Genomic DNA, 23,799 nt, shown 5'->3' on the forward strand with positions numbered 1-23,799 from the left:
GCTGCCAACCTATCAGCTGTGTTATGGCTGATGGAACAGCTCAGATCTGGTGCTGTTAGGTACATGGGCAGCACTTCACATCTTGTGTCCTCCCTTCTCTTTGGAAGATGGATTTGGATGCTGTGCAAGCCCACCCACACCCTTCCATAGCACTTGCAATCCCTTGCTGTCTATTAATCAACCCTGACTTTCACAGGTTTGCCCCTTTCTCTCTGTTTACATGTTTTCACAAAGCCGCCTTTCGCCTGGCTTCCTAGAGCAGTGCTTCCTATTGGTGTGCTTAATTTCATTGCCCCTTTTCTTTGCCTGTGATTAGGGTGGGTGTTTTGTAAACTTCGCTCTCTGCAGCACTGAACTCGAGCTGCTCTACGTGTTCGTGTCCAAAGCAATTTGTGGTTATGAAGGGTTGGCTGCAGCCCCAGCGTTGCTCGGGGAGGGAGGAAGGCTCTGGGATGAGGCTGCTGGAGAACTGCTTCAGGCAAAACATGTACAGAACCAACCTCGGCAGAAGGTAGGAAATGTAATATTTCACATCTTTCTTTTGGGGATTTTCCACTGTCTTCACTGCAGGTCTCCAGGTGGCACAGTTCTAAGTATCTCCCTCATTCCACAGTTACAATAATGGCTCTTAAAAGCCGTTAACGACTTGGATCCTGTACAGCAGGATGTCTGGTGGAGTGTCAGTACGCAGCTTTGCATACAGTTCACACAGTTGTTTTTCTTAATGGCTGCTACAAATAGCAAATGCTTTCCGAAAAATGTAGGAATTGAGGAATTCTTGCACTGAACAGCGAGCTTAATTTGACAGGAAATTACTTTAGAACATAGGCGATGCCTTAAGTGACCTGTGGGGCTGGGCTTCATGATTATTGTGAGGCTGTATGTGCCTGCGTGGGTTACTTTACCTGCAGTCTGTATTGCTTTCAGTAAATCAGAGTGAACCAGCAGTGTTGGTTAAAGAACTTTAGAGTTCTTTAAGCTCTAAGTGGAGCTAGGGCTAGACTGATGGTCCTGAGGTTTAAACTTAGCATTCCTGGCTAATCAGTATTTCCCTGATGAAAGGTACTGCCAAGAGAGTCAGGATGACATCAGCCTCTCAGCAAACACACCTTTATCACCACCTATAAATAGAGTAGAAACTGCTGCAGGAAGCATTTCCTTGTAGGTAGAGAACAGGTTGCAGAAACGAAACCAAGCGCAGTGCTGGGCTGCTGTGTGTGTGGCACCCAATGGCTGCTCATAACCCTGCACTGAGGTTTGTGGTGCAGAACTGGGAAGGTTTGGCTCACCTTCTGTATACAGATATGTATTTGTTAGTATTGCCAGGTGGTGGGGTCACCATCCCTAGGGGTGCTGAGGGATGGGGGTCAGTGTGTGGGGATGGGCTGGGGTTTGGACTTGGTGCTCTCAGAGGCCTTTTCAAAGCCCTGTGATGCTACAACTCCACTCACCCTTGGCTCCCAGCAGCATCCCCAGCCCCCTGCTCTCCTGTAGCCCTTCATCTTGAAGCCCCACGCCCTTAGTGCCAACAATGCTGCTGACAGAGCACTGCACACAGTTTAAATATTGCTGCTTTAATAATCTACATCCAGTAGCAGTTCAAAGAGAAGATGAGCCAGCTGTGTTTCCTCTGCCCCCCCTTGTCTCCTCACATCAGTTTCCTTATTGCTGCAGAATTCGCCACATCTAACGGCCCTGGGCTCCTGCAGGCCACATTTACATTTAATTCTGCTAATCATCTTAAATATAAAACATAATGCAACTGCTCCTCTGCTGTTGCTGTAGTAATAAAACATAGAAAAGGAAATAAAAAGATGCTTGTATCCTTATTGCCAGTGTGTGCCAGGAACTGCTTTCTCCCTTCTGAAAGCCCAGTTAAAGAGACGTTCCCCTCTTTGCTGAGAGCTGATCCCACACCAAAACGAGGTCAAAACACTCCAAGAAGGGGAAGTTAAATAAAAAATACAGGTGCAAGAAAAGCCCAACAGTTTCCTACTTCAAAAACAACTCGCGTTCTTCAGAAGGGTCCGAGCAGTGCAGTACAGCTACATTTACTGGAGGCCTCTAGTGCTGAGAGAGTTAAAAAACCCAAAATAAATCAACCCAAATAGGTCCCAAATTAAATTAAACCAAGCGAGCTGCGGGGCTGGGAGCCCAACTGCTCTATGGCCAGGGACTGAGGGGGAAAAAAATAGAACAAAAATCAAGTTTTTGGTTGAAAGAAAAAGAAAAATAATTCCAGTTTCTCAGGCCGGGCGAGGAGGAGAACCCCGCGCATGAAGGCACGCCAGAAGCAAGGCGATCTGTTTAAAACACAGATGTAAGAGCTCTGATGGCGGAGGCCTGGCCCCGTCCGTCCCACTAGAAGTTGACGGCGTGTGCCCGGTGCAGGCTGGTGTCACGCTCAGGCTGCAACGAGAGGGGACACAGCTCACAGCTCCTGTGGCACAGCCATGTCCCCAGCACCGTGCTCCCATCCTGCTGCCCCTACTACCTCCTCTCCTGGCCCTGGAAGGTGGCTGGGTTTCTGGGCGAGGGCCGGCTTCTTGAGGATGCCTCTCCTGGGGGCTGGTGCTGGCCGTGTCTCCCCATCCTCCTCTGCATTGTAGGGCCCAGCCAAGGCGTAGTGCTGCTTCCTCAGCTCACCCAGACGCACCCGTTCACCCTCAAGGCGCTTCTCCAGCTCCAGCACCTTCACCTGCACCACAAGAGCCCACCTGGGTCCTCACATCCCTGGTCTGCCTCAGGGACACGAGGCACTCAGAGAGAGGTGGTGGGTGGGCTGCATTTGGGCTCGGTGATCTTACAGCTCTTCCAACCTTACTGATTCTATGAGGCTTTACCTGTGTCTCCATTTCCTCCTTCTTCAGCTTGATGAGGGACATGCCCGAGAAGTCCATGGTGTCTGTGGAGAAAAGCAGGGAGTGTTTGCCAAGCCACAATGGAAATAGAGGGTTTTGGTTTTTCCTCCTCACCCTTTCCTTTCTGCTCTACCAAACCTCACCTTTATCCTCAATCTGCTCCTGCCCTGACCTGGTGGAGGCCACCACATTGGCTGCCATCTCATTGACGTTGCGGGAGCACTCCTGCAGCTTGCCCAAGTTCCTGCTGCTCTTCTCTGCTTTCACCTGTAACGAGCACTCTGATGGCTGCAGGTCCCCAAATGAGAACGGCCGATGCCAACAAAGCGGCCAAACCCTGCTGAGAGCAGGGACACATCGCACCAGGTGGATGTAAAAAGCAGGGAGCTCACCTTGGAGGCAGCCACCAGCTGGGCCGTGCTGGCAGCAATTTCATGGGAGCAGACGATCAGCTCTTCATATTTGCCTGTCTGCAGGACAACTCTGTCTGCGGACTCCCTGCAGTTGGAAGGGAGATCACGTTAGAGATGCACTACAAGTGTGGGGTACGTGCATCCCACCGTGCCCTTAGAAATCAGCACTGACTGAATCGGCTTTGAGTCATCATCAACTGATGGCATTCAGACATCAACATCCAAACGAACCCCACACTTTCCACTCTCACAGCTCAGGGATGTTGTGCCCTGACCCCAACCACCCCCAGCCCAGCTCTGTGTGTATGCGGTGCTGCGGTACCTACACGAGCTGTGTGGCTCCCCAGCCCACGGCCTTGGAGGCAGAGATCAGCCCTTCTGTCCAGCGGGAGTTCTTGGCATAAAACTCCTGAGTTGTTGCTGCCCCCTGTTGTTATGAGAATATTACAGCCTACTTTAACTTCTTTCCACTATGTATGCTTATAATAAATCCACAATCGAGCTGTAGGTGTCCCTGTTTTTTACAGGGGAGTTGGACTAGGTGACCTTTGTGGGTCCTTTCCAACTCAAACAGTTCTATGCTTCTATGGAACTATATAAAAATCCATACATCGTATTAAAAAAATCAATTAAAAATACCACATCTAGCAATACGGAACACTATATATAAACCCATAAGTCCAGGGACTGGCAGCACTTCTGTGCCCTTCAGGATGCTCTCACTGACTTGCTTAAACCCAAACATTACAAGCTTGGTGCTCCAAATTTGGCCTGGGTATAAAAAGTGCACAATTCAGCTGTGTTTTGTTTGTTTGTTTTTCTCCTACAAATTGTAGAAAATTCTGTATTTCACATCAAGAGCACAGAGATGAGTGGAAGGGAGGACTTACCCGGCCGCTCTCCACAATCTCCTTCTGTAAGTTCGTTGAGGTCATTACAAGAAGCCTAATAGCCTGGAATGGGGAAGAACAAGTTTAGGGGGCGGATGGGATTTTATACAGAAGGTCTGATTTTGCTAGTGGTTTTAAGTGATGTCTGTGTGGTTTCTGATCCCCTGAGAAGAAGCTCAGCTCTTGCAGCACTGACCTTCATTAAGTCCGTGCAGGAGTTCAGAATCCTGTAGGGAAATAAGAAAAAGCATTGAGCATTCCCTGCCACAGCACCCAAGAGGGCCCTGTTTGGACTTAGTTGGGTCCTCCAGCACCCAGCCTGCAGCTCCAGAGTGTGTGTGGGGCTTTGGAGCAGCACCCATCTGCAGGACTGATGGGCCACCCAAAATGGGAACCCGCAGCACTCACCGCTCATTCACTTCAAGTTTGATGCCGGAGCTTTCATTCCTGGCCCGGCTCATCATGTCCTGTTGGGACAGGGGAAAAAGCAGGTGGGTCACCACGCTGCAGTGAGTGGGGCTGCAGGAGGGTTGAAGGAACTGGGGGAAAATTAAAGGTTTGCCGCCCTAAGGGCCCATTCCATGGCTCTGTTCTCACCTCTATTCGTCTGACAGCGTCTTCAATTGCCGCAGAGGTGGAAGCCATCTCCTTCTCAACCATGTCCCCAAGCTCCTCCTGCTTGATGTCCAAGCTTTTCGGCCTCAGCTCCTGCCAGAGGAGGCAGCAGCAGCCAGGAGGTTTTCAGCAGAGGAGAGAAGAAAGTATTCATAATGAATAAACACCCCCAAAAGGTATTTGACCTGTTTTTTCCCCCTACACAAATACAGCTACAAGACAGCAAGGGCAGAGGTGCACGTGTCACCACCTGGCAGCAAACACAGCACAGGAACCTCAGAGGGAGAAAACATCCCAAACCAAAACTCAACAACAGATGTAGTTCTGTCACAGCTAACATGGCAGGGCTTGGGATAGCTGGCAGCATCTGAACTCACAACATGTTATTGGAAAGGACCCTTCTGCCATAATCACCTACTTTGATTCTTCCCTAAGAAGCCACCCATCCCACCAGCCCCACAGAGCACTGTGCCCCCATCTGCTCACCTGGGCCAGCTCCAGGACACCCCGCAGTGCCCTCCTCACATCCCCCAGCTCAGCGTGTCCCAGTGTCTGCTTGTCCTTCAGCTTGCCCAAATAGTCCAGGCTGCGCTGCCCGCAGTCCCGGCATGTCTCCATCAGCCCTGGGGAGAGGACAGGTCAGAAATGGGCCCCATGTCTCTGATGTCCCACGTCCCAGCCCTGTCACCCTCCTCCCAGCTGTGGAGCTACCATACCATTAAATGGTGTAAGTTGGAGGTGATCTTAAAGATCATCAAGCTCTAACCCTTGCTGTGGGCTGGTTGTACCCCATCAGATCAAGCTGCCCAGGACTCCATCCAACCTGGCCTTGAATGCCCCCAGAGATGGGACATGTCTCGCAGAGGAAAACCAAGTGGTGCCCAAGAAGCAAATAAACACTTTTAGCCCAGGAAGTACTACCACACAGAATGGAGCTTGGGGACCCAATAGAAGGTCTGGCCAGTATCCAGCCCCAAAGCTGAACACAACTCCCTCCAGCGCCCGCTGTGCTCACTCACGGTCAGCGTGGTCGGTGGGAGCCAGGTGGGATGTGGCACTGCCGTTGACGATGGTGTCAGCCGTCAGGTGAGCAAAGAGGGCCAGGGCACCCACCAGTGCTGCAGCATCTGCCAGGGGGATGCAGTCAGGCACAGACAGCCCAGGGCAATGCCACCCCACAAAGACACCCAACAGCTTGTTAAGTGACCCCTCCTCAGCTTGTGGGTGGCTCCATGAATGAGCTCGTGGGGACACACTAACACCGGTCCGTGTCCTCCCACCCCCCTGGGCACTACACAACCCCAGAACCTCTGAGGGCTGCTGATACATGATAATGACAGCAAGATTCCAGCAATGCTGCCAGTCCCAAGCCCCAGGTACCTGCAATGGAGGCCACGTACTGCGCGTGCCCGCTCTCCAGGGTGGCTGTGGACTCCAGCGCTGCCTCTGCCCGGCTGAGCAGGTAATCTGCAACACATTTATCTTTGTTAGGCTCATAGAATGGTTTGGGTTGGAAGGGACCCTTTAAAGGCCATCTAGTCCTCGAGGCCCAGCCACAGATCAACATCAAAATTGGTATTGTTACAGCAAAACGATGCTGAGTCCAGAGTTTACTGTTGGTGGGAGCAGAGGGGCTGCAGGACATACCAGGGGAGCTGGTGCAGCGGACGTGCAGTGGGTCATCCAGCTTGGCCATGGCGTCACGGAGGATGCCCTCAGCCTCACGTACCGTCTCCTGCAGGATGCTGAACTGCTCATCCAGCAGCTTCTGCTGCAGGCTCTGCTCCTGATTGCACTGCGGGAAGGAAAAGGAGGCGTGCAGGAGTGCTCAGCATCCCCTCTAAACACAAGCAAGGGACACAGCCCTGTACCTTCTCCAGCAGCCTGCCCTGCAGCTCGCAGATCTCCCTGGAGGCCTTGTCAGCCTCCTGGCTCAGCTGCAGCTCCTTCTCCTGGACAAGGCTGTGCACTGAAAGCAGCTCACACTCCTTCTCGCTCACCGACCGCCTCAGCTGCTCCTTCTCAGCCTGCAGGGTCTCCAGTTGGGCGCTGAGCTCCGTGCCTGCCTGCCAACAGGGTCAGGAACCCCCATCACCCACCAACCAGCACCCCATGGTTACACAGAGCGAGCTGAGAACACACTCAGCTACTGACACCCATGGGCTGCACCCTCCTGCAGGGACCCCAGCAGCTCAGCACTGGGCTCAGTGGGTTTGTGCCCGCAGCTGCAGCAGGTACCTGCTTGGCGTGGCCGAGTGAGCGCTGGGCCTGGTCCAACTCATCCCGCCGTGCCTCCAGCTCCTGCCGCAGCTGCTCCATCTGCATGCTCTGGTCCTCCAGCTGCAACCCATCAACCGCCCCAGGCTCAGCAGGAGTGAACCCAGACGCAGTTTGCAGAGGGCTGGGGGTCTCACAGTTGGGACCACCACCACCCACCACCTGTGGGCTCACCTTCAGCTCCGCTTCCCGCTTGACCTGCTCGACCTGAAACGCCAGCTGCTCCTTGACACGTGCCACCTCCTCCTGGCTCTGCTGTGTCACCGTCAGCTGCTTGGCCGTGTCGGCGTTCTGCACAAGGACATGGGGCTCAGCAGGATGGCAGAGAGGTGACCCCAACACAATGGCATCCCACCCACCCTCCTCTTGCCCAGATTCTGGATGGGGTGGAGTTGGAGATGCACCCAAAATACTGACAGACATCAGTGTGAGGGATGCTGAGGGGCTCTGGGTGCAGGAGGTTGGATCAATGCAAGGCTAGACATGGTGACAGGGGGGATGAAGGGATCACCTGTGCCCTATGAAGTGTTACCTTCCTCAGGAGCTCAGCATGAGTGTTGATGAGCTCGCTGTGCTTCTCCTTCAGCTTCGTGTAACGGATCTCAGTGGCATTAGCTTTCTCTGGACAGGATGAGAACACATCAGTGCCCAACGCAGGGCCTTCCCAAAGCCATTGGGCTTCCACATGGCCATCAGGCTTTACTGCGGCCGATGCACCAAGCACGTACTTTCTGCCTCAGCGCAGAGCCGCAGGGACCGCTCGCTGTCCTGCCTTGCTTGTTGCAGCCTCTCCAGCTCATCCCGGAGCTGCTCGTTGTCCACCAGTGCCTTCTGCTTCTGCTTGCGCTGCTCCTCCACTTCTCCCTCCAGGCTGTTCACCTGTGCCTTGAGCTGTGTGATGTAGCGCTGTGCCTGTGGACAACCCCCAGCACCCCCCAGGCTGTGATCTGGGCACAGCAGCTGCGAGAAGCCCCTAAGGCCCCCCCTTGGCAGCTGGATCCCCAAGGGATGAGTCTCATGTGTCCCCATCCTTCCTCAAAAGCTGTGTGCTGGCAATAGGAGAGGGCCCAAAATGGTGTACCAGGGCTGCAGGCCCCAATCCCATAGTGTCCCATTAGGATTTCCACCAAACAGCTCTACAGCACAGTGCCTGGCCTTACCTCCAGCTTGATCTTCTCCATCTCAGCGCGGAGCGTGTCCACCTCCCTCTTCAGGCTCTCGATCTGAGCATCCCTGCAGACAGCAGGCTGGCACCGTGCTGTGCCCATCCCTTCCCCCTCCACCATCCCCCCCTTTACCTGTCATCCCGAATGCCGTTGGGCGGCCCAAAGGTTTGCTCAAAGATATCTGAAGTGACCTGGGGAGGATGAAAGGTGCCAGGATGAGTCCTTGCTCCCACTGCAGGTTTCCTCCCCACCATGTCCCCATCCCGTCCCTGTATCCTCCCCCACCTGTGGCTCTGTGGTGGAGGTTGTGCTGATCTCAATAAGGTTTTCTGGCTCCTCATCCTCAGGGGCCTCCTCAGGAATGACAACCACCGGCTTCACGTGCTCTGCTAGTGCTGAAGCCCGCAAGAAGTTTGGGGGGCTCTGTGGGGACAGGAGCATCATGGTGACATCCCTATGGGCTTTGAGCCCCTCTGCAGCACCTCCAGACCCTCCTGACTGTGAGCATCCTAAAGACATGGGCTGTCAAAGCATCGCACACCTCGGGCAGTCGGGGGATCTGAATGAGCCGCTTGAAATACAGCATGTCAGAGGCCTTCTTAAAGAAGTTTTTGAGGCTGGAGAGGAGGAGAAAAGAAAAATGGCTCAAAGAGGAGGCAGAGGAGATGGAGAGGATCCACCTGCCCTGCATCAGCCCTGAGTACCTGCGGAACTGCTCGTGGAAGCGGTCTCGGTGGCCCTGCAGCGTGTCGGCTGGCAGACCTGGGGCAATGGGGACAGCAAGGATGGATCCAGGCTGCAAACTCAGCCCCAGATTTATCCCCACACACCCACAACCCTCCAGCTTCAAGCCCAGACTGGGCTGGGAGCACAGCATCCCCATGTGACCGTGGTGGAAATGCAGTGACTGGGGACTCACAGGAGTGAAGCTTGAACATGAGCTTGACGGCGTAGTGGTAGAGGTGGCTGCAGTCCTGGATGACCTGGATGAGCGGTGCCAGGCGGCACTGCACCGCTGACATCTGTGACACTGCCATGGAGGTGTTGAGCTGCCGGAAAACTGGAGAGGAAAGAGCAGTGAGTGCCAGCAACGTGTTTGCAGAGCCGTCCGACCACAGTCAGACTGGCTTGATCATTAACCAGGACAGACGTGGCTTTGCCAAACACCGCCCCGTCCTACTGAGCTGGGAACAACCCCACTCTGTGCAAGAAAAACACCCAAAGGGACATTGGTGGCATTGCAAAGAAGGACGCCACGCATGAGGGGCCGAAACAGGAGGAGAGTAACCTGGAATGATGTGTGGGCAGCACGGCTGCTAGCAGTAGCTGCCAGCACACGATGCAAGTGGGAAAAGCAACAGGTTTTGCTCTGGTCTATTTAATCCTGCAAAGAGCTGGGACAGGATCACCCCAACCTCACCTGCCCCAGCGCAGAAACAGATCCCTTCCCTGGGCAGACATCCAGCCAGCGCATCGGCTGACTCCTTCCCTGCTCAGCTTTCAAGTACTTCTGAATATCGGTTCCCTGTACAACTGGGTCAGGAGGAGACACGGGTGGGTGGCTAACAAAGCTGGGACATGGCCCCTCCCACACACCTCGCTCCCCTGGGCAGCTCTGCGGCAGAGGGGAAGGAATGGCACATTTTGAAGCCATTGAAAAATTCCTGGAGAATGAGGCAAGAGAAGCAAACACGGGCAGGGGCTGCTGCCAGAGCTATTTCAACATGGGGCAATGAATATTTATACAGCAGCACAGCCCCCATCCTCTCCTCCGGTGGGCGGAAAAGATTTGGGTAATGCACTGAAAAGGAATGAAAAGGCATTTCAGAGCAGCATCACACGCCCTGCACGGCTCAGGTGCTCTAAAAATAGCCACACTTAAATATTTCCCTAAAACCACTTCTACAGAGCAAAAATCTCCATGCCTTAACTGAGAAGGAGGAGGAAGGATGCAGATAAACTCTGCTCCTGACCAAAGAGTGAAACTATTGCTCAAGAGCCCTGAGGCAGCTGGGAAGGAGCTGCTGCCACTCCTCACCTGACTCCGACAGCTTCAGCTCACAGTCCAGGTAGTCAAAGAGCTCCACCGTCAGCTGGAAGCTGCCAAAAAGCAACATCATCACTGTGCTGAGCACACATCCTGTGGGACTCTGCTGTTCTTGGGTACTTTTCCCCACGCAGAGACCCCACCCCACAAGGACACTCACATGTTATTCACATCCGTGCCTGCTGTCTTCTCTAGGACCTCATCTGAGACCTCGAGGCCTGCGGGGAACTCGGGGTGCTGTGCCAAAGGGAAACAGAACAGCGGCTGCCGCTAATTGCTCCTGCAACAGCTCCCAGTGGTGCAGATGCAGCGTGGGGTCTCACCTTGGCATGGAAGGAGATCTTGGTGAGCAGCAGCCGTGTGTAGATGCTCACCAGCTGCCCATAGCGGTCGTGCAAGTGGCCCTGCAGGAGGAGACATGGAGGAAATAAGTTGAACCCGGAGTGATGGCAAGCAGCAGCTGCATCCATCCCATGGGTGCTGGTCAACCTGCACCAGCCCCGCAGCTCTCTCCTCTCCCACTGCCTCTTCTTGTGGGTTATTCCAGGTGGTGGCACGCTTCCCCCATGCATATGATGCTTAGGGCTCAGCCCTTCACCCAGGGAAGCCCTACCTTTAGCACGGCACCAACCTCTGCTCCTCCCATCTGCTTACCCACAGGTCTCCCACCTCACGGATGTTGCTGCGGTAGCGCTGGCAGTCCTGCAGGACCTGGGGGCACAACAGAGCAATGAGGACCCAGACCCTTATAGAAGGGACACGGCACCTGGGAGGGAACACTCACGTTGGGGTGTCCGTCACGCAGGACTTTGTGCAGGACATGGCAGAACTTCCAGCTGAGGATGGAGCTGCTGGGCAGGGGCAGCCCGATGGCGTAGGACCAGAAGGTGAAGGCACCCTTCTCATGGTGCGTCCCCAGAATGATCCCTTTAAATCAGTCAAGGCCAACCCCATGGAGAAACCCATCCATCCCCAGCCCTGCAGTCCTCAGATCTCCCCTGTAGGTGAGGATGGATCTCCTGCACCACCTGAATGGCTGAGGGAAAGGATACGGCGTGCATGTTTCTCCTTCACTGGAGCCTCCTGCGTGTTGATGGCTTTGCTGATGCTGATGGCCTGCGGGAGGAGGACAGTGGTGTCAGCAGCACTGTGACCCCTGGGACCCTCCTCCCCTCCATCCCAGCACTGCCAGCTGGGAGCAACCCGAGTGCTGGGGGGCTTTTGGAAAACGTTCTGCATTTTCCATTTGGCAAATGTTTGGGACTGCAGAATTAGGCTTTTTGATGCAGAACAAAGCAGCCGGGGCCGGGCTGCCCTCAGAGCCCTGGATGTCCCCTCTGTCCCATTGAACAAGTGGCACTTTGCAGCCTGAGCTCAGCAATGTGCCCTGCCGGCGGCAACGCACAGTGCGATGCCACATTCCTGGGCTGTTTGTGCAATCACAAGGAGCCTTTGAACTGGGGTGTTTTTACACAGCTTTGAAGGCGTCCCTGCGTGAGAACAGAGAAATGGGAAGGGAAAACAGCCCCCCAGAGGGAGCAGCAGCTGCGATGCCACAACCCAGAGCAGAGCGGTTCACAGGGGAGTGCCTTTATCAAGAGGATTACCTGTATACTGATGTACTGAATTGCACCCTAAAATGAAGGTTTTTATACCAAAAATAGGGCCTGGCTGCTACTCCCAGCTCTAAATCTGAGCTGCTGAGACCACGAGGACCTCCCTTCACTTCTTCACCTTTGCACAAGCGCTGGGGCTGTGCCCACAGCTGTGAGCCCTTTGTGCAGCAAAAAGCATTGGGCCAGAAGGGCAGGAAGCAGCCAGGCTGCCGGTGCTCGTGCCGGAAGAAAAACACAGTCCCTCCCTGCACACAGGCTGTAAAACCTCATGGAGCCTGAGCTACGAGCAGCACACAGGGCACCGGCTTTGTGTCAATAGGGCAGGAGGAACCCAAAGCAGCACAGCGCCACTGAGTGCCAGCCAGGAGCAGGAACCTGCCATATAGAGCTGGTCCAACATGTGGATCTTCGTCCCCAGCAGCGTTTTGGGGTGAGCAGCCCCAGGACTCGGATACAGGCTCAGTTCATGTCACTGCTTCCCAGCACAAGGAGTTAAATGGAGGTGGTGGTGCCCCACATGGCACTGCATCCCCTGTGGCAGCAGGTGGTGATTTTGCTTCTCATGCACTGGGGGAAGCCCTGGCGTTACCCTGCCATGTGGGTCAGTATAGCAGCAGTGGAGTTAAGCCCCATTGACTTGGCGTAATCCTCTTAACTTGAAGGTTAATGAGACTGAAGTGCCTGGAAAAAGGCACTGGCACGAGGGGCAGCAGGGCTGAGCCATCTGCTGGGCACGGCAGCAACAGAGAATTCATCCCAAATCACCAGTGGGAGCCCCATGGGGCCGGGGCAGAGCAAACCCCATCCCACATCCTCACTGCTCAGCACCACAGACTGGGACCTGCCCCAAAACCTACGATCCCCATTGGGATTTCATTGTGTTTATTGCCCGTGAACCTGCCCAGCCAAAACACAGCCCAGAAGCTCCAGAGGGTGCCTTCCTAGGGGGTGATTCAGTGCTGAGGTTTGATCTGAGCCACTTCACATCCACAGTGGGAGGTGTCATATCCAACATGAGTCCCACTGATCTGGGTGGCACCAAACCAATGCCAGCATCCAAACCCCAAGGCAAGAGGATCCCCCCAAAAACAGGTCAGAGATGGGGACATCCAGGTGTTGAGCACCACCAACCAGGCCGAAACCTTCACGCAGCTGCAGATGGTTTCCCCAGCACCACCCCAGTGCTGATGGCTGCAGGTCAGACCCCGAAACCTGCGGGTTACAAAACCACCACGGGTGCAGCCCTGAGCACCTTACTCACAGCCCCAGCGTACCGAGCCGGTGACGAAACCTGGATCAAAGCGTCCAAAGGAAGGAGTGCGGGTTACATCCACCCCTCCTTTCCAGGCTGCTTTAATTACAGCACCATCCTCTCCGCCCACGGCTCCCCCCGGCCCCAGGAGGTGCTCCAGCCCTGGGATCAGTTTTGGGGCCCTGCTCCAAATGCACAACAGCAAATCTGGGTCTCTTTTGATCTGAGGACTCCACAGCTGGACCACAAGTGCACCGCTCAGCATCCATGTGTGCTGTATGCCTGGAGGATGCTGAGCACGTTGGGTCTGAACGCTCCAGCAGACACAACCCCAACCCTTCTGGTAGAAGTAGCCAAGAAAAGCAAAAGTTGGGCACCAAAAGCACAAGTTTTGCCTCTAATGACACTGCAGAGCACAGCGGGGCCTCCTCACCTGCAGGGCAGATGCTGACACCGCAATGTGACCCCAAAAAGCATTTGGAGGCAAATCACATCACAGCCATCGAATGGTTCAGATCAAAGCTCACTCTATACTGCAAACACCGGCTCAGTGCGGGGCAGCGATACCACACGGCAGCGCTGGGAAGGTTCCGCTTAGCACGGAGCTCTTTTAGGACACCGTGGCCCCATAACGCGGCTCTGCTGCTTCGGGAGAAGTAAAGCCAGGACGGACGGACGGACGGACGGACAGAGGGGCCTCCCCGCACCGCGGTTACTTCCTGGCGCTGCCCGGAGGGACGGGACGGGGCGGCTGGAGGAGCCGCGTCCCGTAGGAACCGGAATGGCCGGTTTATTCGTGCAGCTGCTGCTCCCCGAACCCAACATCGCCGCTTCCCACCCGGCACCGCGGCCTCTCGCTGCCCCGACCGGTCACCGGCCGCTCGGATGCGGCAACCGACGGGACGGGGACGGATGGGCAGCGCCGTGGGGCAGCGGGGCCGAGTACCATCCACCACCGGGCCCCGTGGGCTGCCCCACCAACCCCCTCACCTGGTTCTTATCGAACTGCTCCCTCTCCGCCTCCAGGCTGTGCCCGGCCCGCCGGCTCAGGACCCGTGCGGGGACGCTCTTGATGCTGTTCATGGCTGCGCAGCTCGCACCGCGCACACCGGGCACACACCGACACGGCGCCGCCCGCGGCTCCTCCCGGCCGCGCTCCGCAGCGCCCCCTGCCGGCAGCGCCCGCCCCCTGCAGGCTCCATCCCCGCGGTACCGGGGGACGCTGCCCGCTCCGATCCGCCTTCCCTCGGCTCAGCCACCCCCTCACCGCGGTGAGATGAACGGCAGCTTTGTTTTGTTCAATAATAACTCCGGAGGAAGGGCACAATAGCGGAGTGATTCCCTGGGGGGGGGTTGTAATGCTTCCAGAAATCAGCCGGCCCAGCTCCACGCACACGTGGGTTGTAAGTCACTTAATGACAGAGTAAATTAACCCCAGAGATTGGGTTGGAACTACATGATCCTTGAGGTCCCTTCCAACCCGGGTCATTCTGTCATTCTGTCATTCTGTGATCCGCTCCTTCCACCTTCAAAGCCCCCACGTGCCCCGAGCAGCTCTGAGCAGAGCCAGGAGCTCTGCAGACTGACCAAAAAGCAGAGAGAGAAGGTGAACAAAGCACCGAGCAGTCAGTGACCTCAGGGATATAACGCGTGCTATAGAGTGAAAACCTTCCCTGTTTGTCTCACTTGATCTCTGTGCCCTTTGGCCACCTCCGGAGCCACAGCTCACCAGCAGCGCACACGCTTTGCTGCCCCTTTCTCCTGTTGCTTTCCCCCTTTATGTGGCTCCTGGGCTCTCCCCGACTCAATCTCCCTATAAAGATAAAACACGGGTACGGTTGTGCCATTTCTTTCTCACTCGAGGCCAATGAGATGATTCCTGTAGTCTGAGCGTGTGCTCAGCGCGGTGCTGTGTCAGCGTGGTGCTCCGTCAGCGCTGCTCAGCACTTTGAGGGATTTGCTCCTGAATTCAGCCATCAGTGGTTTCAGGATGCAAGTCACAGCGCTGCTTTCCATCTACAAAACCTGCTTCTTTTGGCCTGGAGCCCATCTCTGGAGGGAAAGATCTCCACACAGGAGTATTAAAGCAAAGGAAGGGACACCGTTCTGGCTACTCAGCATCCATTTCCTCTGAGAGCCCCATTAATGTGCCCTAAGCAAACCCAGCTTCTTTTGAAAGAAGACAGAGTCTCTGGACTGGATGCGATGCTGAGCTGCAGCACCAGCAGCAGAGCAGGGCTGTAAGCTAACACTGCTCCCAGGGGCACAAAGGGGAAGCAGCCAGCACAGGGCATGCAGTCTGAGTGCAGCAGCAGCTCCTCACTGCACTGATGTGGCTCAAAAGCCTCCCTGTGTACCCACTTCCCTGGTAGATTGCCTTTTTTGTTAGTTTTCCCCTCATTGTCACCAGTTCCAATTCAATTTCATGTGGTTTTCTGGGCTTTAACCGTATCTCGTTACCCTTTTGTCCACATAACCAGACAAGGTGGTGCCTGTTGCAAGCATCCCATTCACAGCAATAGAACAAATAACCAGACAGTGAGAAATTTCCGGGATTTATACAAAAGCAAAAAAAAAACAATCTGCAAAGGGCAGGGCTGCTTTTGGAAACAGCTCTATTCAATACGTTCTACTTGTGGAGCTCTGAGCCCCAGAACAATGTCTGCTGACACAACCCTTGGCCGTGGCACTGCAAAACACTTCCCAATCTCTTATTCAACCATGTTCGTATCCTTGACTGTGTTATCTGTAAGGTGCAGGACTCTAATTACAATGAGCTGCAGGCAGGTACAAGGGCTGCAGCTCAGGAATGGAGCAGCAAGATGTGACTGGCCAGTCAAAGAACTTGGACAATGAAAAATAACTGAGCTGCCAGATTCTAAGCGTCAGGCAGCAATAACACACTTTTCAAGATGCTTTTCTCCTCCTTCCTCCAAACAGGCCATGGAATACATCAGGTATTCTGATTCCTGACTTCTAACTGATTACGTTTCAAGGGTTAATTTTGATACATGCTGTGTTTTAAAGTGGAGTTTAAAACAGCCCCAGGTAGAGCCGGCTGTAAGCAGAGATTAGTTGGCCTGCATAGATTAACCAAAACACGCTTGGCAAGTTCCTGCCCAGAGCTGCTCTGAAAGTAGATCAAAGTCCTACAGATGTGGTTCAAAAGTCACCCCTGGCTGTAAATATGGGGGTGCTTCATCTAATACAGCAACTGTTCCAAAGGAGAAGCTGATTTCCAAGCTCACAACTGCAGCATCAGGCTGTAAAGCAGTACCACAGAGCTGAGCTGAGCAGCCAGCAGGAGCCAGTCATCTGATGGGGATGGGCCACAGCCACAAGCAACCTCTGTTTGGCAAAGGGCTTTTCAGGAATCCAACCCACAAGACAGTGTTTGCAGAACACTGCGCTGCTGCTGTCCTTCACACTGTATGAAATCCTGCTGATGAACTCCTGAACAAAATACCCTTTCAGTTTATGCAAATGCTGGCACACAATCTTTACGCTCTCTCTGTCAGTCCCAGCACAGCGAAGGTTTTTTGGTTCTGAATGTTATCTGAGTTCCTTTTGTTTGTCTGGCACTTATGTTGTTCTGGTCAAGTTCATCTAAGGCTGGTTTTGGGGTGAAGGAACACCACCTTTCAGAGGAAAGCAGAGCTGAGGATTCAGCGTGCAGCCTTTTCATTACCTGATTTGAAACCAGAAGCCCAGCTCCTAGCTGTGATACACACTAGTTTACTCATTTCTAGCAGTAAATGACAAAGAAGGCAGAAGCCAATATGGATATTTATGAAAACAAGTGCCACTTTCTCAACTTACTTCTATTGCTCACATATCTGGGACAGAAACTCACAGTTAAGAGTTCACGTTGATTAAATGCAGTGCCATGACAGCTGTACACAGGTCCTTTCACCCTTGGGTATGCTTTCTTATCCTGTGATGAAAGAAACTGGAACTATTAACCCACATCAATTCTATGGTTATTTACAGAGTTAAGGATTACACTCAGAGAAAACTATTCTATCTACCACCTTTCCTTACACTGTCCTCCTTTCAACAAATACAGACAGATTCTAAAGTAGTTCTGAGTGAGTCACACTTGTGTTCACTTTTTTCCCCGACCTCCTACAGCTGCTCTAAAGCCATTTCTTCCTCCCATCTGTTTGGATACATGAAGAAGTCAAATCCTGTCATGACCTTGACGAGCCACAAAGAATCCCACAGAAATATTCAAGTATTTCATGCTGAGCCACGTAGAAACGTGTTCTACAGCAAAGCATGAAGTTAAACATTGCTTATCGTGTCATTGCACACCATGCTCACAGCCACTCTTCTCAGCCACCTCAGTCCAGCTGTAGATGAGCAGTGAGTGGAGCAGTGAGTGGAGCAGTGATTACGCTGTTAATGCTGCTGTTGTTTGCATTGCAGCAAGAGCTCATGTGGAGCAGATCGCAAACCTGTTGAGATTCAGCCAACGCACGTTCCACCTCACTTCTGTGGGAACTGGCATCCTGGAGGAGACAGAAAGGGAGCCAAAGCTTTTATCTACCTGTGCTGTTTTGTTTGCTCTATATTTTTTCTATATATGTGCAGTCAGTTTACACTCAGAGCCTTCCAAATCGACAGGGCCATCTCTGCATGCATTTAGGAAAACGCTGCATTGCAATGAACACTATTTCTATTGCTGCGATCCTCTAAAAGCAAACCATGCTGAACCAGAACTACCAAATCATTATTGCTATTTGCTGCTCAGCATAAACTCTTATTATGTCCTTCCAAGCTTTGCAGAGCTCCAAAACAAGGAACAACGACAAAATTATTTTGGAAAGCCAGCACACCAATCATTTGCTATAGAAAAACAGAACATGCCCTGCAAAGCCCACATGAGCACAGGTCAGAAGACTTGTTTTAAGCCTCTTGAAAGCCATCTGACTTAATGTTTCTGTACACGTTGCCCCGAGTCACCTTGGACACATGTGCAGCCCTACACACCTTCACCTGCCTTTCATGGGACTTCTCAGCCTTTCTGCTCACACACAAGAGCTGTCACCTCATCAAGGTGCCCTGCTTTATCGCTAGGAGGGTGATGTTTACTCATTGCAGAACTAAGCAGATACAAGCTATGTTTCTCCCACTCTGATTTCTCAGGTATGATACTGGTCAGTCAGAGGTGCATGCTTCTGTACACCCAATGCATGCTTTAATTACTTAATTCAGCAGAAAACTTTTAATTACTTCTATAGAAAACAGAAGCCATCTTCAGTGAAGAACAGGGATTTTATTTAAATCTTCATGCGTTGGCATGATAGACCCTGATTTGACTTCAGCAAATATCACAACAAAAAAAAAATCCAAGCAGCCTATACAGAACAGTGAAATTGCCAAGGATGTGGGCTCTCCACAGTGCCACTGCAGAACCCCCGGGTTCAGAAACCTCACTTTGGCCACGTCATTTATAACCATAGAATTAAATAAAGGTAGTCTTCAACCATCATTTCTTGACTTCTCCAAGATCTTCAATGCTATCATCGTCCACCTGGTGGAGTGGGGGGAAAAAAAAAAGCCAAAACACCATATTAAATATATTTCCTTCTTGCATGTCTCATCGCTGTACACGTAATGAAGCAGGAAAGCTTTCAGCACCCCACATTCTGGGGGGCTGGTCTATTTTGGACAGCTGAAACAGCATTCAACTTGAATCACTCCTTAACCTAATTGTTGATAGGTAGGGGGTCAACAGTGGGTTTGTTTACTTCTACACAACAGCCTGTGCTGCCAAAGATTACATTGGATTCTGAAAATCACTGGAAACATCACAGGCTATCAGTGAAAACTGGAGTGAAAATAGAAGAAACTGCTGCTTACCTCAGGCCACTTCTCCTGGATCACATCAATAATGTCATCTGTGAAATCGCCTTGGATGATGATTTCATCTTCTCCTGTTACTGAGGCACCGCAGGAAAATTTCTGAGCAAAAAACCTTTGTGCTTCCTTAAGATCGATTTCTGTGTATGAGAAAACTTGACAGTTTAAGTACAGTCGTTGTCATAGCAGATCTTCCCATAACTAAAACTAACTGTTTTAACCAGTGGTATTTGAGTCCAAATTTCAGTGTTTCCATTGAAATTCTGCAAACCACTCAAGGTAATACAATCAGAAGAAACATCTGAAAGGTCACCTTTACTTCTCACACTGAAGAAGCTGAGACTCTAGGTAAGATGAGGTTAAGGGCAATCACACCTAGAATCTACACAAGGCACCTAACAAACATCAACTCACCGAACGTTGCAAGGCCACAGACTCTTGTGACATATTTCTTCTTTGCTCTCGGAATTTTAGCTATTGTGACTTTTTGTGGTACCGTCTTCTTTTTCTGTTTTATCTGACCTCTTCCACCTTTAAAGCAGAATATATTACGTGATTAGTTACATGACCTAACAGTTGGAAGAAAAAAAAAGACTGTTAAGGCTGCATTTCAGTCCTGTGAACAAACAAACCTATCTCTAGGTCTGTGTATGTAAACAAAAACGTATTCTGGATGTCAGTCATCTCTCATTCAGAACCTTTTAATTCAATTTCTTAAAAGGTCCTGGGTCAAAATTTAACGTTACAAGAAATAACAACATATGCACGTCAAATGTGCATTAAAGTACAGAACACACACTGGAACACTGATGGGTGTTTCCCACATTTCACTGACCACTGCATTTGGTCTGCATTTAACCTTCTTTAAAGGGTATTTTTTTGCTATTCATCTTCAGTTAGAACAAATTGTTGCTTTAATATCTTTTAGAGTTTTTGTCTAAGGCAAAGAAAACGACTTATACTTATTTACTAAGGTTAAGAAGCCTTGCCTGCTTAGGCTGCTGTGTTAAACAGCACATAAAGCTCTAAGTATCAACACAGGACCACAGTGAAAAACAGATTTATACAAAGGTTAGCAGGAAAAAAACCCAAACACATCAGAACACCAGACCTCAAACAGAAGGCAGCAACAGTAGTTGACTGCCAAACTTGCACATGGCTTAATTTCTTATTTACTGTCTGTTTCTAGGTCAACCTGGGGGAATGTTTCACATATGAGACAGATATAAGTCAGAGTAAGGCATGCAGAAGATTAATCCCACTCATTAGGATTCTTCAAACCAGATTACGATCTCAGATAACTTCGTATACACTCATCAAGTTACCCCACAGTAAGTTCTGTTCCAGAGCTTTCTCACCGAGAAAACTTAAAAGAATCTATGTCAAGCAGACTCACTTCTTGTGAATGCTTTTTTTCCCCATAACACGCAGCATTTTCAATTCTACATTACCATAAATTGGCATATAGTAATTTAAGATGGTAAATTTCTATCTCAAAGTTTCTTCAGTCAATACCTGCAGTAAGTTTTTGCTTGTTTGTTTTCTTTTCATCCCCTCTCTTCAGAATCTTGTGCCATCATATTTCACACAACACTTTAAATTACCACAAGACCTGAGATTCCATTTCTGGATTTCCATTTTTCATCCACAAATATTTTAAACACTTATTTTCTAACCAATGCCAAGCTGAGAACTCTCCGTTGCCACACAACGAGATCATATTTAAAGAAAACGTTCTGAAGTGTCTGGTAAAAAGCACCCAAGTTAGAGAATTTAAAGTTACTTTTGTCACTACACACATCCCATGGACAAGGATAAACATAACTGGTTACCAAGACACACAAATAAAAACATCTGCAGGGATGTGTGCCTTAAAATATCAACCATGGTGGACTACTAACCATCATTTATGAAGCACTACAGGCACGACTGACATCGAGCAGGCAAATATGTACTAATAACCACAGTGTTCTAATTCTTAGCTCTAAAAGAGACATGGGTGTTAATGGAGACACAGGTAGTAGGGCTGAAACATAAAACCAAATTCTGTTATGAGAATTCTGGGGAGAGATAGTAGGGAAACAAGGCAGAAGCTTTTTGGGAGGTACACCAGCTGATTTCAAGTTCAGAGTAAGTACAATGACGACAAGATGCAGCTCACCTTTCACTTACTGTTGCTATTATACTGTTCCTTTGTTAGCATATATCTGCATCAAAACTCTGCTGCTAACTGAAAGGAACTCAACTGGTACCTTTTCTGCAGTCAAAGCATATCTATCACAACCAAAATACCAGGAGGCTGTGTCACAGCCTAAGCCCCTAGATCAGGAAAAGACGACCCCAACAGCTTATAAACCAATACCATAAGCAACTATTTAGACCTTGCCTCTCTTTTGCTTCTTCTTCTCTTCTTCTTCTCCTGCAGTTCCTTGGCCTTCTCCAACCCCAGCTTCCTGTTTCGGTGAATTTTCTTAAATACATGAGACAACAAAAGAGCAAAATTAGCACTCTGAGAAAATAATTTGATTTTCAGATTCAATGCAGATGGAAGAGATGAGAAATGGACAAGCTCAAAAATCTATGAATATGTCTGAGTTTTTTTAGCCAGAGAATAAGGGAAGATTCTCACCTACTGTAAGTTTCGCAAACTCATCTGGAAAATTCTTCTCTAACCATTGTCTGCATTTAGTCACATCAGGCATATATTCACAGTACTAGAGAAGAAAGGCCACATAAAAGCTGTGAGCAAAGTAATTACAAGATACATCACAAACAAAACCAACAAAATCTATTTGCTATTTATTTAGCTCAGTCACTTCTCCTTAAGGCGACCAAATACCAATGTTTCACCAGCACACATGAAGACATGTGCCATCCTATAGATGACAGTGGATAAAAGCACAGAATCAACACAACTGAAAGCAAGAAAAGATCAGAAAGAATCACCGTGGAAGTCATGCATTGGAAAGAAGAAACAAAAGAAAATTAACTCACCTCTGTCGGCAACGAACAGACTGGAGCAGGAGGGAAAAAGAAGAAATTACAATTGAGTTCTCAACTTACAGCCTTAGCGCTCTATTTAAACTGGCATTCTGAAGGTTTCTTTCATCATAACGTCTTGTAATAAACACACTCTGATTCAAAAGATGGCAAGTGATACAGCTCTGTGTTTTTTCTCTTAGTCATGTGGTTTCCTGCTGTGCATTAAGATAAATCTATCAGGACAGCAGCTATGACGGATGCTCACATTCTTGGGCGGTCTTGATCCTACACAACACACCCAAACCAACAATGCAGCCTCGTTCACAACAGGAATCCAGCAACAGCATTCAAACCCAATGCAAAATAACACATTTATCTAAAGCACAGACCTCAAGATTATACTCTTTTAAAAACCTACCACATGACAACAAATACGAGTAAGGCATAATTCCAAACAGTCCATCAATTCCTTCCCTTAATTTTATTTCTTGTTCTCATACCGATGGACAGATGGCTTTTCTGTGCTAAAGGTTTTACCAGCTTTCTGCGGGAACAAATCTTTGCTCAAGATGTCTGAGCACCACTCCTCTAACAGAGCTTTCATATACAGAAAGCCATCAACCCCTCCAATAGAAAGGTCACCCTGACCATGGTTCATCTTACTCAAAGCTGACAGAAGAAAACCTCTATCTGCCTTACTTTTCTGCTTGGCTGCCCTTACTAACACCCCATCATAAGAACCGTGGGCAGCTGCCCCTTCAGCACTTGCCTCCGCAGTAGAGGACCCGGAGAGGGTAGTCAGCATCCGACCTGGCACCGCTCCTTATGTCTCCTCTGTAGTCAGGGGCCACAGGCTCAGCTACATCTGCAGCCATGTCACAAGCCTGAAGATGGTAAAAATCAAAGAGTCAGGGCTTACGTTTAGTATTAAAGCTATTTACATCATTCCCTACATAGCAAACCCGCAGAGAATGACCAAACTACAAAGACCAGAGGAAAAAAGGTACAACTGTAAGAGCAGAAGTAGTCAAGGAGTAAAAGGACGGCTGCCAAGAAATGGGAAAGAGGATGCAAAAGATAGCAAGAAGTTTGGAATTGTAGTATATAAGGGAGAAAGCAAATTGGAACAAATGGAAGATGATGTGCAGGAACAACACACAGAGCACGTTAAATGGAGCCAAACGAGGGGCATTTTATCAGTGACAGACGAGCAGTGGCAGCACGGGGTGGAAAGGAAACGAGAGATTATTTAAATCAGAGGCTGAACAATCCAGAGCTGATCTCGGGACAACGGCAAAAAATAAATAAAACAAAAAACAACCAAAACCCACAAGGGAACCCGACTCAATTGATGCCCTCAGCGGTGGTTTATAGGCACATTTCCAGCTAAGGGGCTTCGTAAATAGGAACCAACAGCAGGGCTCAGTGCATGGGAGCAGCAGGGCTGTGTCTGTGAGGACTCGGAGCCGCAACACAGCCCAGGGAACAGAGCCGAGGGGTGGGGAGGGGATGGGAACCCCCGATGGGCCCCGAACAGCGGGGGGATAGGCAGGCTGCTGGGCTCCGATAGGGACCGGGAGGGCGCAGAGGGTCCGAGGGCCAGCAGAAGGGTGGGGGAAGGTGAAGTGAGGAGCGTGAGGGGGGTGAAATGAGGCAGGAATCGCGCGGAGCCCGGGGCCGTAGCGCCCGCCATTACCCGGGCGGCCCCTCAGGCCGCGGCTCCTCCTCAGGCGGCGGCTGCAGCGGCACGCGCCCTCACAGCGCCGCCACCGAAATCTCGCGAGAGCTGCACACGGTCTGAACCTTCCGCCGCTC

The 23,799-nt window shown here is 51.0% G+C and overlaps 2 protein-coding genes across 4 annotated transcripts; both read right to left on the minus strand.

The window, feature by feature from the left end:
- Nucleotides 1-1,553: 1,553 nt before the first annotated feature.
- HIP1R (huntingtin interacting protein 1 related) lies at nucleotides 1,554-14,302 on the minus strand. Of its 2 annotated transcripts, XM_015877722.2 has the most exons (32): nucleotides 14,128-14,301; nucleotides 11,322-11,385; nucleotides 11,054-11,196; nucleotides 10,924-10,980; nucleotides 10,593-10,673; nucleotides 10,430-10,506; nucleotides 10,261-10,322; nucleotides 9,142-9,282; nucleotides 8,927-8,984; nucleotides 8,764-8,839; nucleotides 8,508-8,645; nucleotides 8,355-8,413; nucleotides 8,217-8,289; nucleotides 7,785-7,968; nucleotides 7,589-7,677; nucleotides 7,231-7,347; nucleotides 7,018-7,119; nucleotides 6,651-6,845; nucleotides 6,427-6,574; nucleotides 6,160-6,246; nucleotides 5,799-5,906; nucleotides 5,266-5,402; nucleotides 4,762-4,872; nucleotides 4,573-4,631; nucleotides 4,361-4,391; nucleotides 4,165-4,227; nucleotides 3,601-3,701; nucleotides 3,254-3,359; nucleotides 3,005-3,128; nucleotides 2,844-2,905; nucleotides 2,495-2,698; nucleotides 1,554-2,409 (listed from the first exon to the last, which is right to left on the minus strand). In XM_015877722.2, exons 1-32 carry the CDS (start codon nucleotides 14,218-14,220, stop codon nucleotides 2,362-2,364), a joined length of 3,198 nt encoding a protein of 1,065 aa, XP_015733208.1. In that variant the 5' UTR covers nucleotides 14,221-14,301; the 3' UTR covers nucleotides 1,554-2,361. The 2 variants fall into 2 exon arrangements, with proteins under 2 accessions (XP_015733208.1, XP_015733207.1); XM_015877721.2 differs by having other exon boundaries at nucleotides 1,554-2,698; nucleotides 14,128-14,302.
- A 4,093-nt stretch (nucleotides 14,303-18,395) lies between these two features.
- DENR (density regulated re-initiation and release factor) lies at nucleotides 18,396-23,795 on the minus strand. Of its 2 annotated transcripts, none has more exons than XM_015877739.2 (8): nucleotides 23,681-23,795; nucleotides 22,754-22,868; nucleotides 21,997-22,016; nucleotides 21,632-21,716; nucleotides 21,389-21,472; nucleotides 19,417-19,533; nucleotides 19,003-19,142; nucleotides 18,396-18,673 (listed from the first exon to the last, which is right to left on the minus strand). In XM_015877739.2, exons 2-8 carry the CDS (start codon nucleotides 22,857-22,859, stop codon nucleotides 18,629-18,631), a joined length of 597 nt encoding a protein of 198 aa, XP_015733225.1. In that variant the 5' UTR covers nucleotides 22,860-22,868; nucleotides 23,681-23,795; the 3' UTR covers nucleotides 18,396-18,628. The 2 variants fall into 2 exon arrangements, with proteins under 2 accessions (XP_015733225.1, XP_015733226.1); XM_015877740.2 differs by lacking the exon at nucleotides 23,681-23,795 and adding an exon at nucleotides 23,316-23,616.
- Between the last annotated feature and the right edge of the window lie 4 nt (nucleotides 23,796-23,799).

The sequence above is a fragment of the Coturnix japonica genome, chromosome 15 (assembly GCF_001577835.2).
Source record: "Coturnix japonica isolate 7356 chromosome 15, Coturnix japonica 2.1, whole genome shotgun sequence".
Taxonomy (NCBI): domain Eukaryota; kingdom Metazoa; phylum Chordata; class Aves; order Galliformes; family Phasianidae; genus Coturnix; species Coturnix japonica.

What these genes read in the sequence shown, in the direction of transcription:
- DENR (XM_015877739.2), bottom strand. Translation starts at nt 22,859, where the DNA reads ATGGCTGCAGATGTAGCTGAGCCTGTGGCCCCTGACTACAGAGGAGAC. An exon ending in CCGGGTCCTCTACTGCGGAG is followed by an intron (nt 22,017 to 22,753) that starts GCAAGTGCTGAA and finishes CTCCTGCTCCAG; the next exon opens with TCTGTTCGTTGCCGACAGAG. An exon ending in CTGTGGCCTTGCAACGTTCG is followed by an intron (nt 19,143 to 19,416) that starts GTGAGTTGATGT and finishes TCTCATACACAG; the next exon opens with AAATCGATCTTAAGGAAGCA.
- HIP1R (XM_015877721.2), bottom strand. Translation starts at nt 14,220, where the DNA reads ATGAACAGCATCAAGAGCGTCCCCGCACGGGTCCTGAGCCGGCGGGCC. An exon ending in GCTGAAGCTGTCGGAGTCAG is followed by an intron (nt 9,283 to 10,260) that starts GTGAGGAGTGGC and finishes TTTCCTCTCCAG; the next exon opens with TTTTCCGGCAGCTCAACACC. An exon ending in AACGGCATTCGGGATGACAG is followed by an intron (nt 8,290 to 8,354) that starts GTAAAGGGGGGG and finishes TGCTGTCTGCAG; the next exon opens with GGATGCTCAGATCGAGAGCC.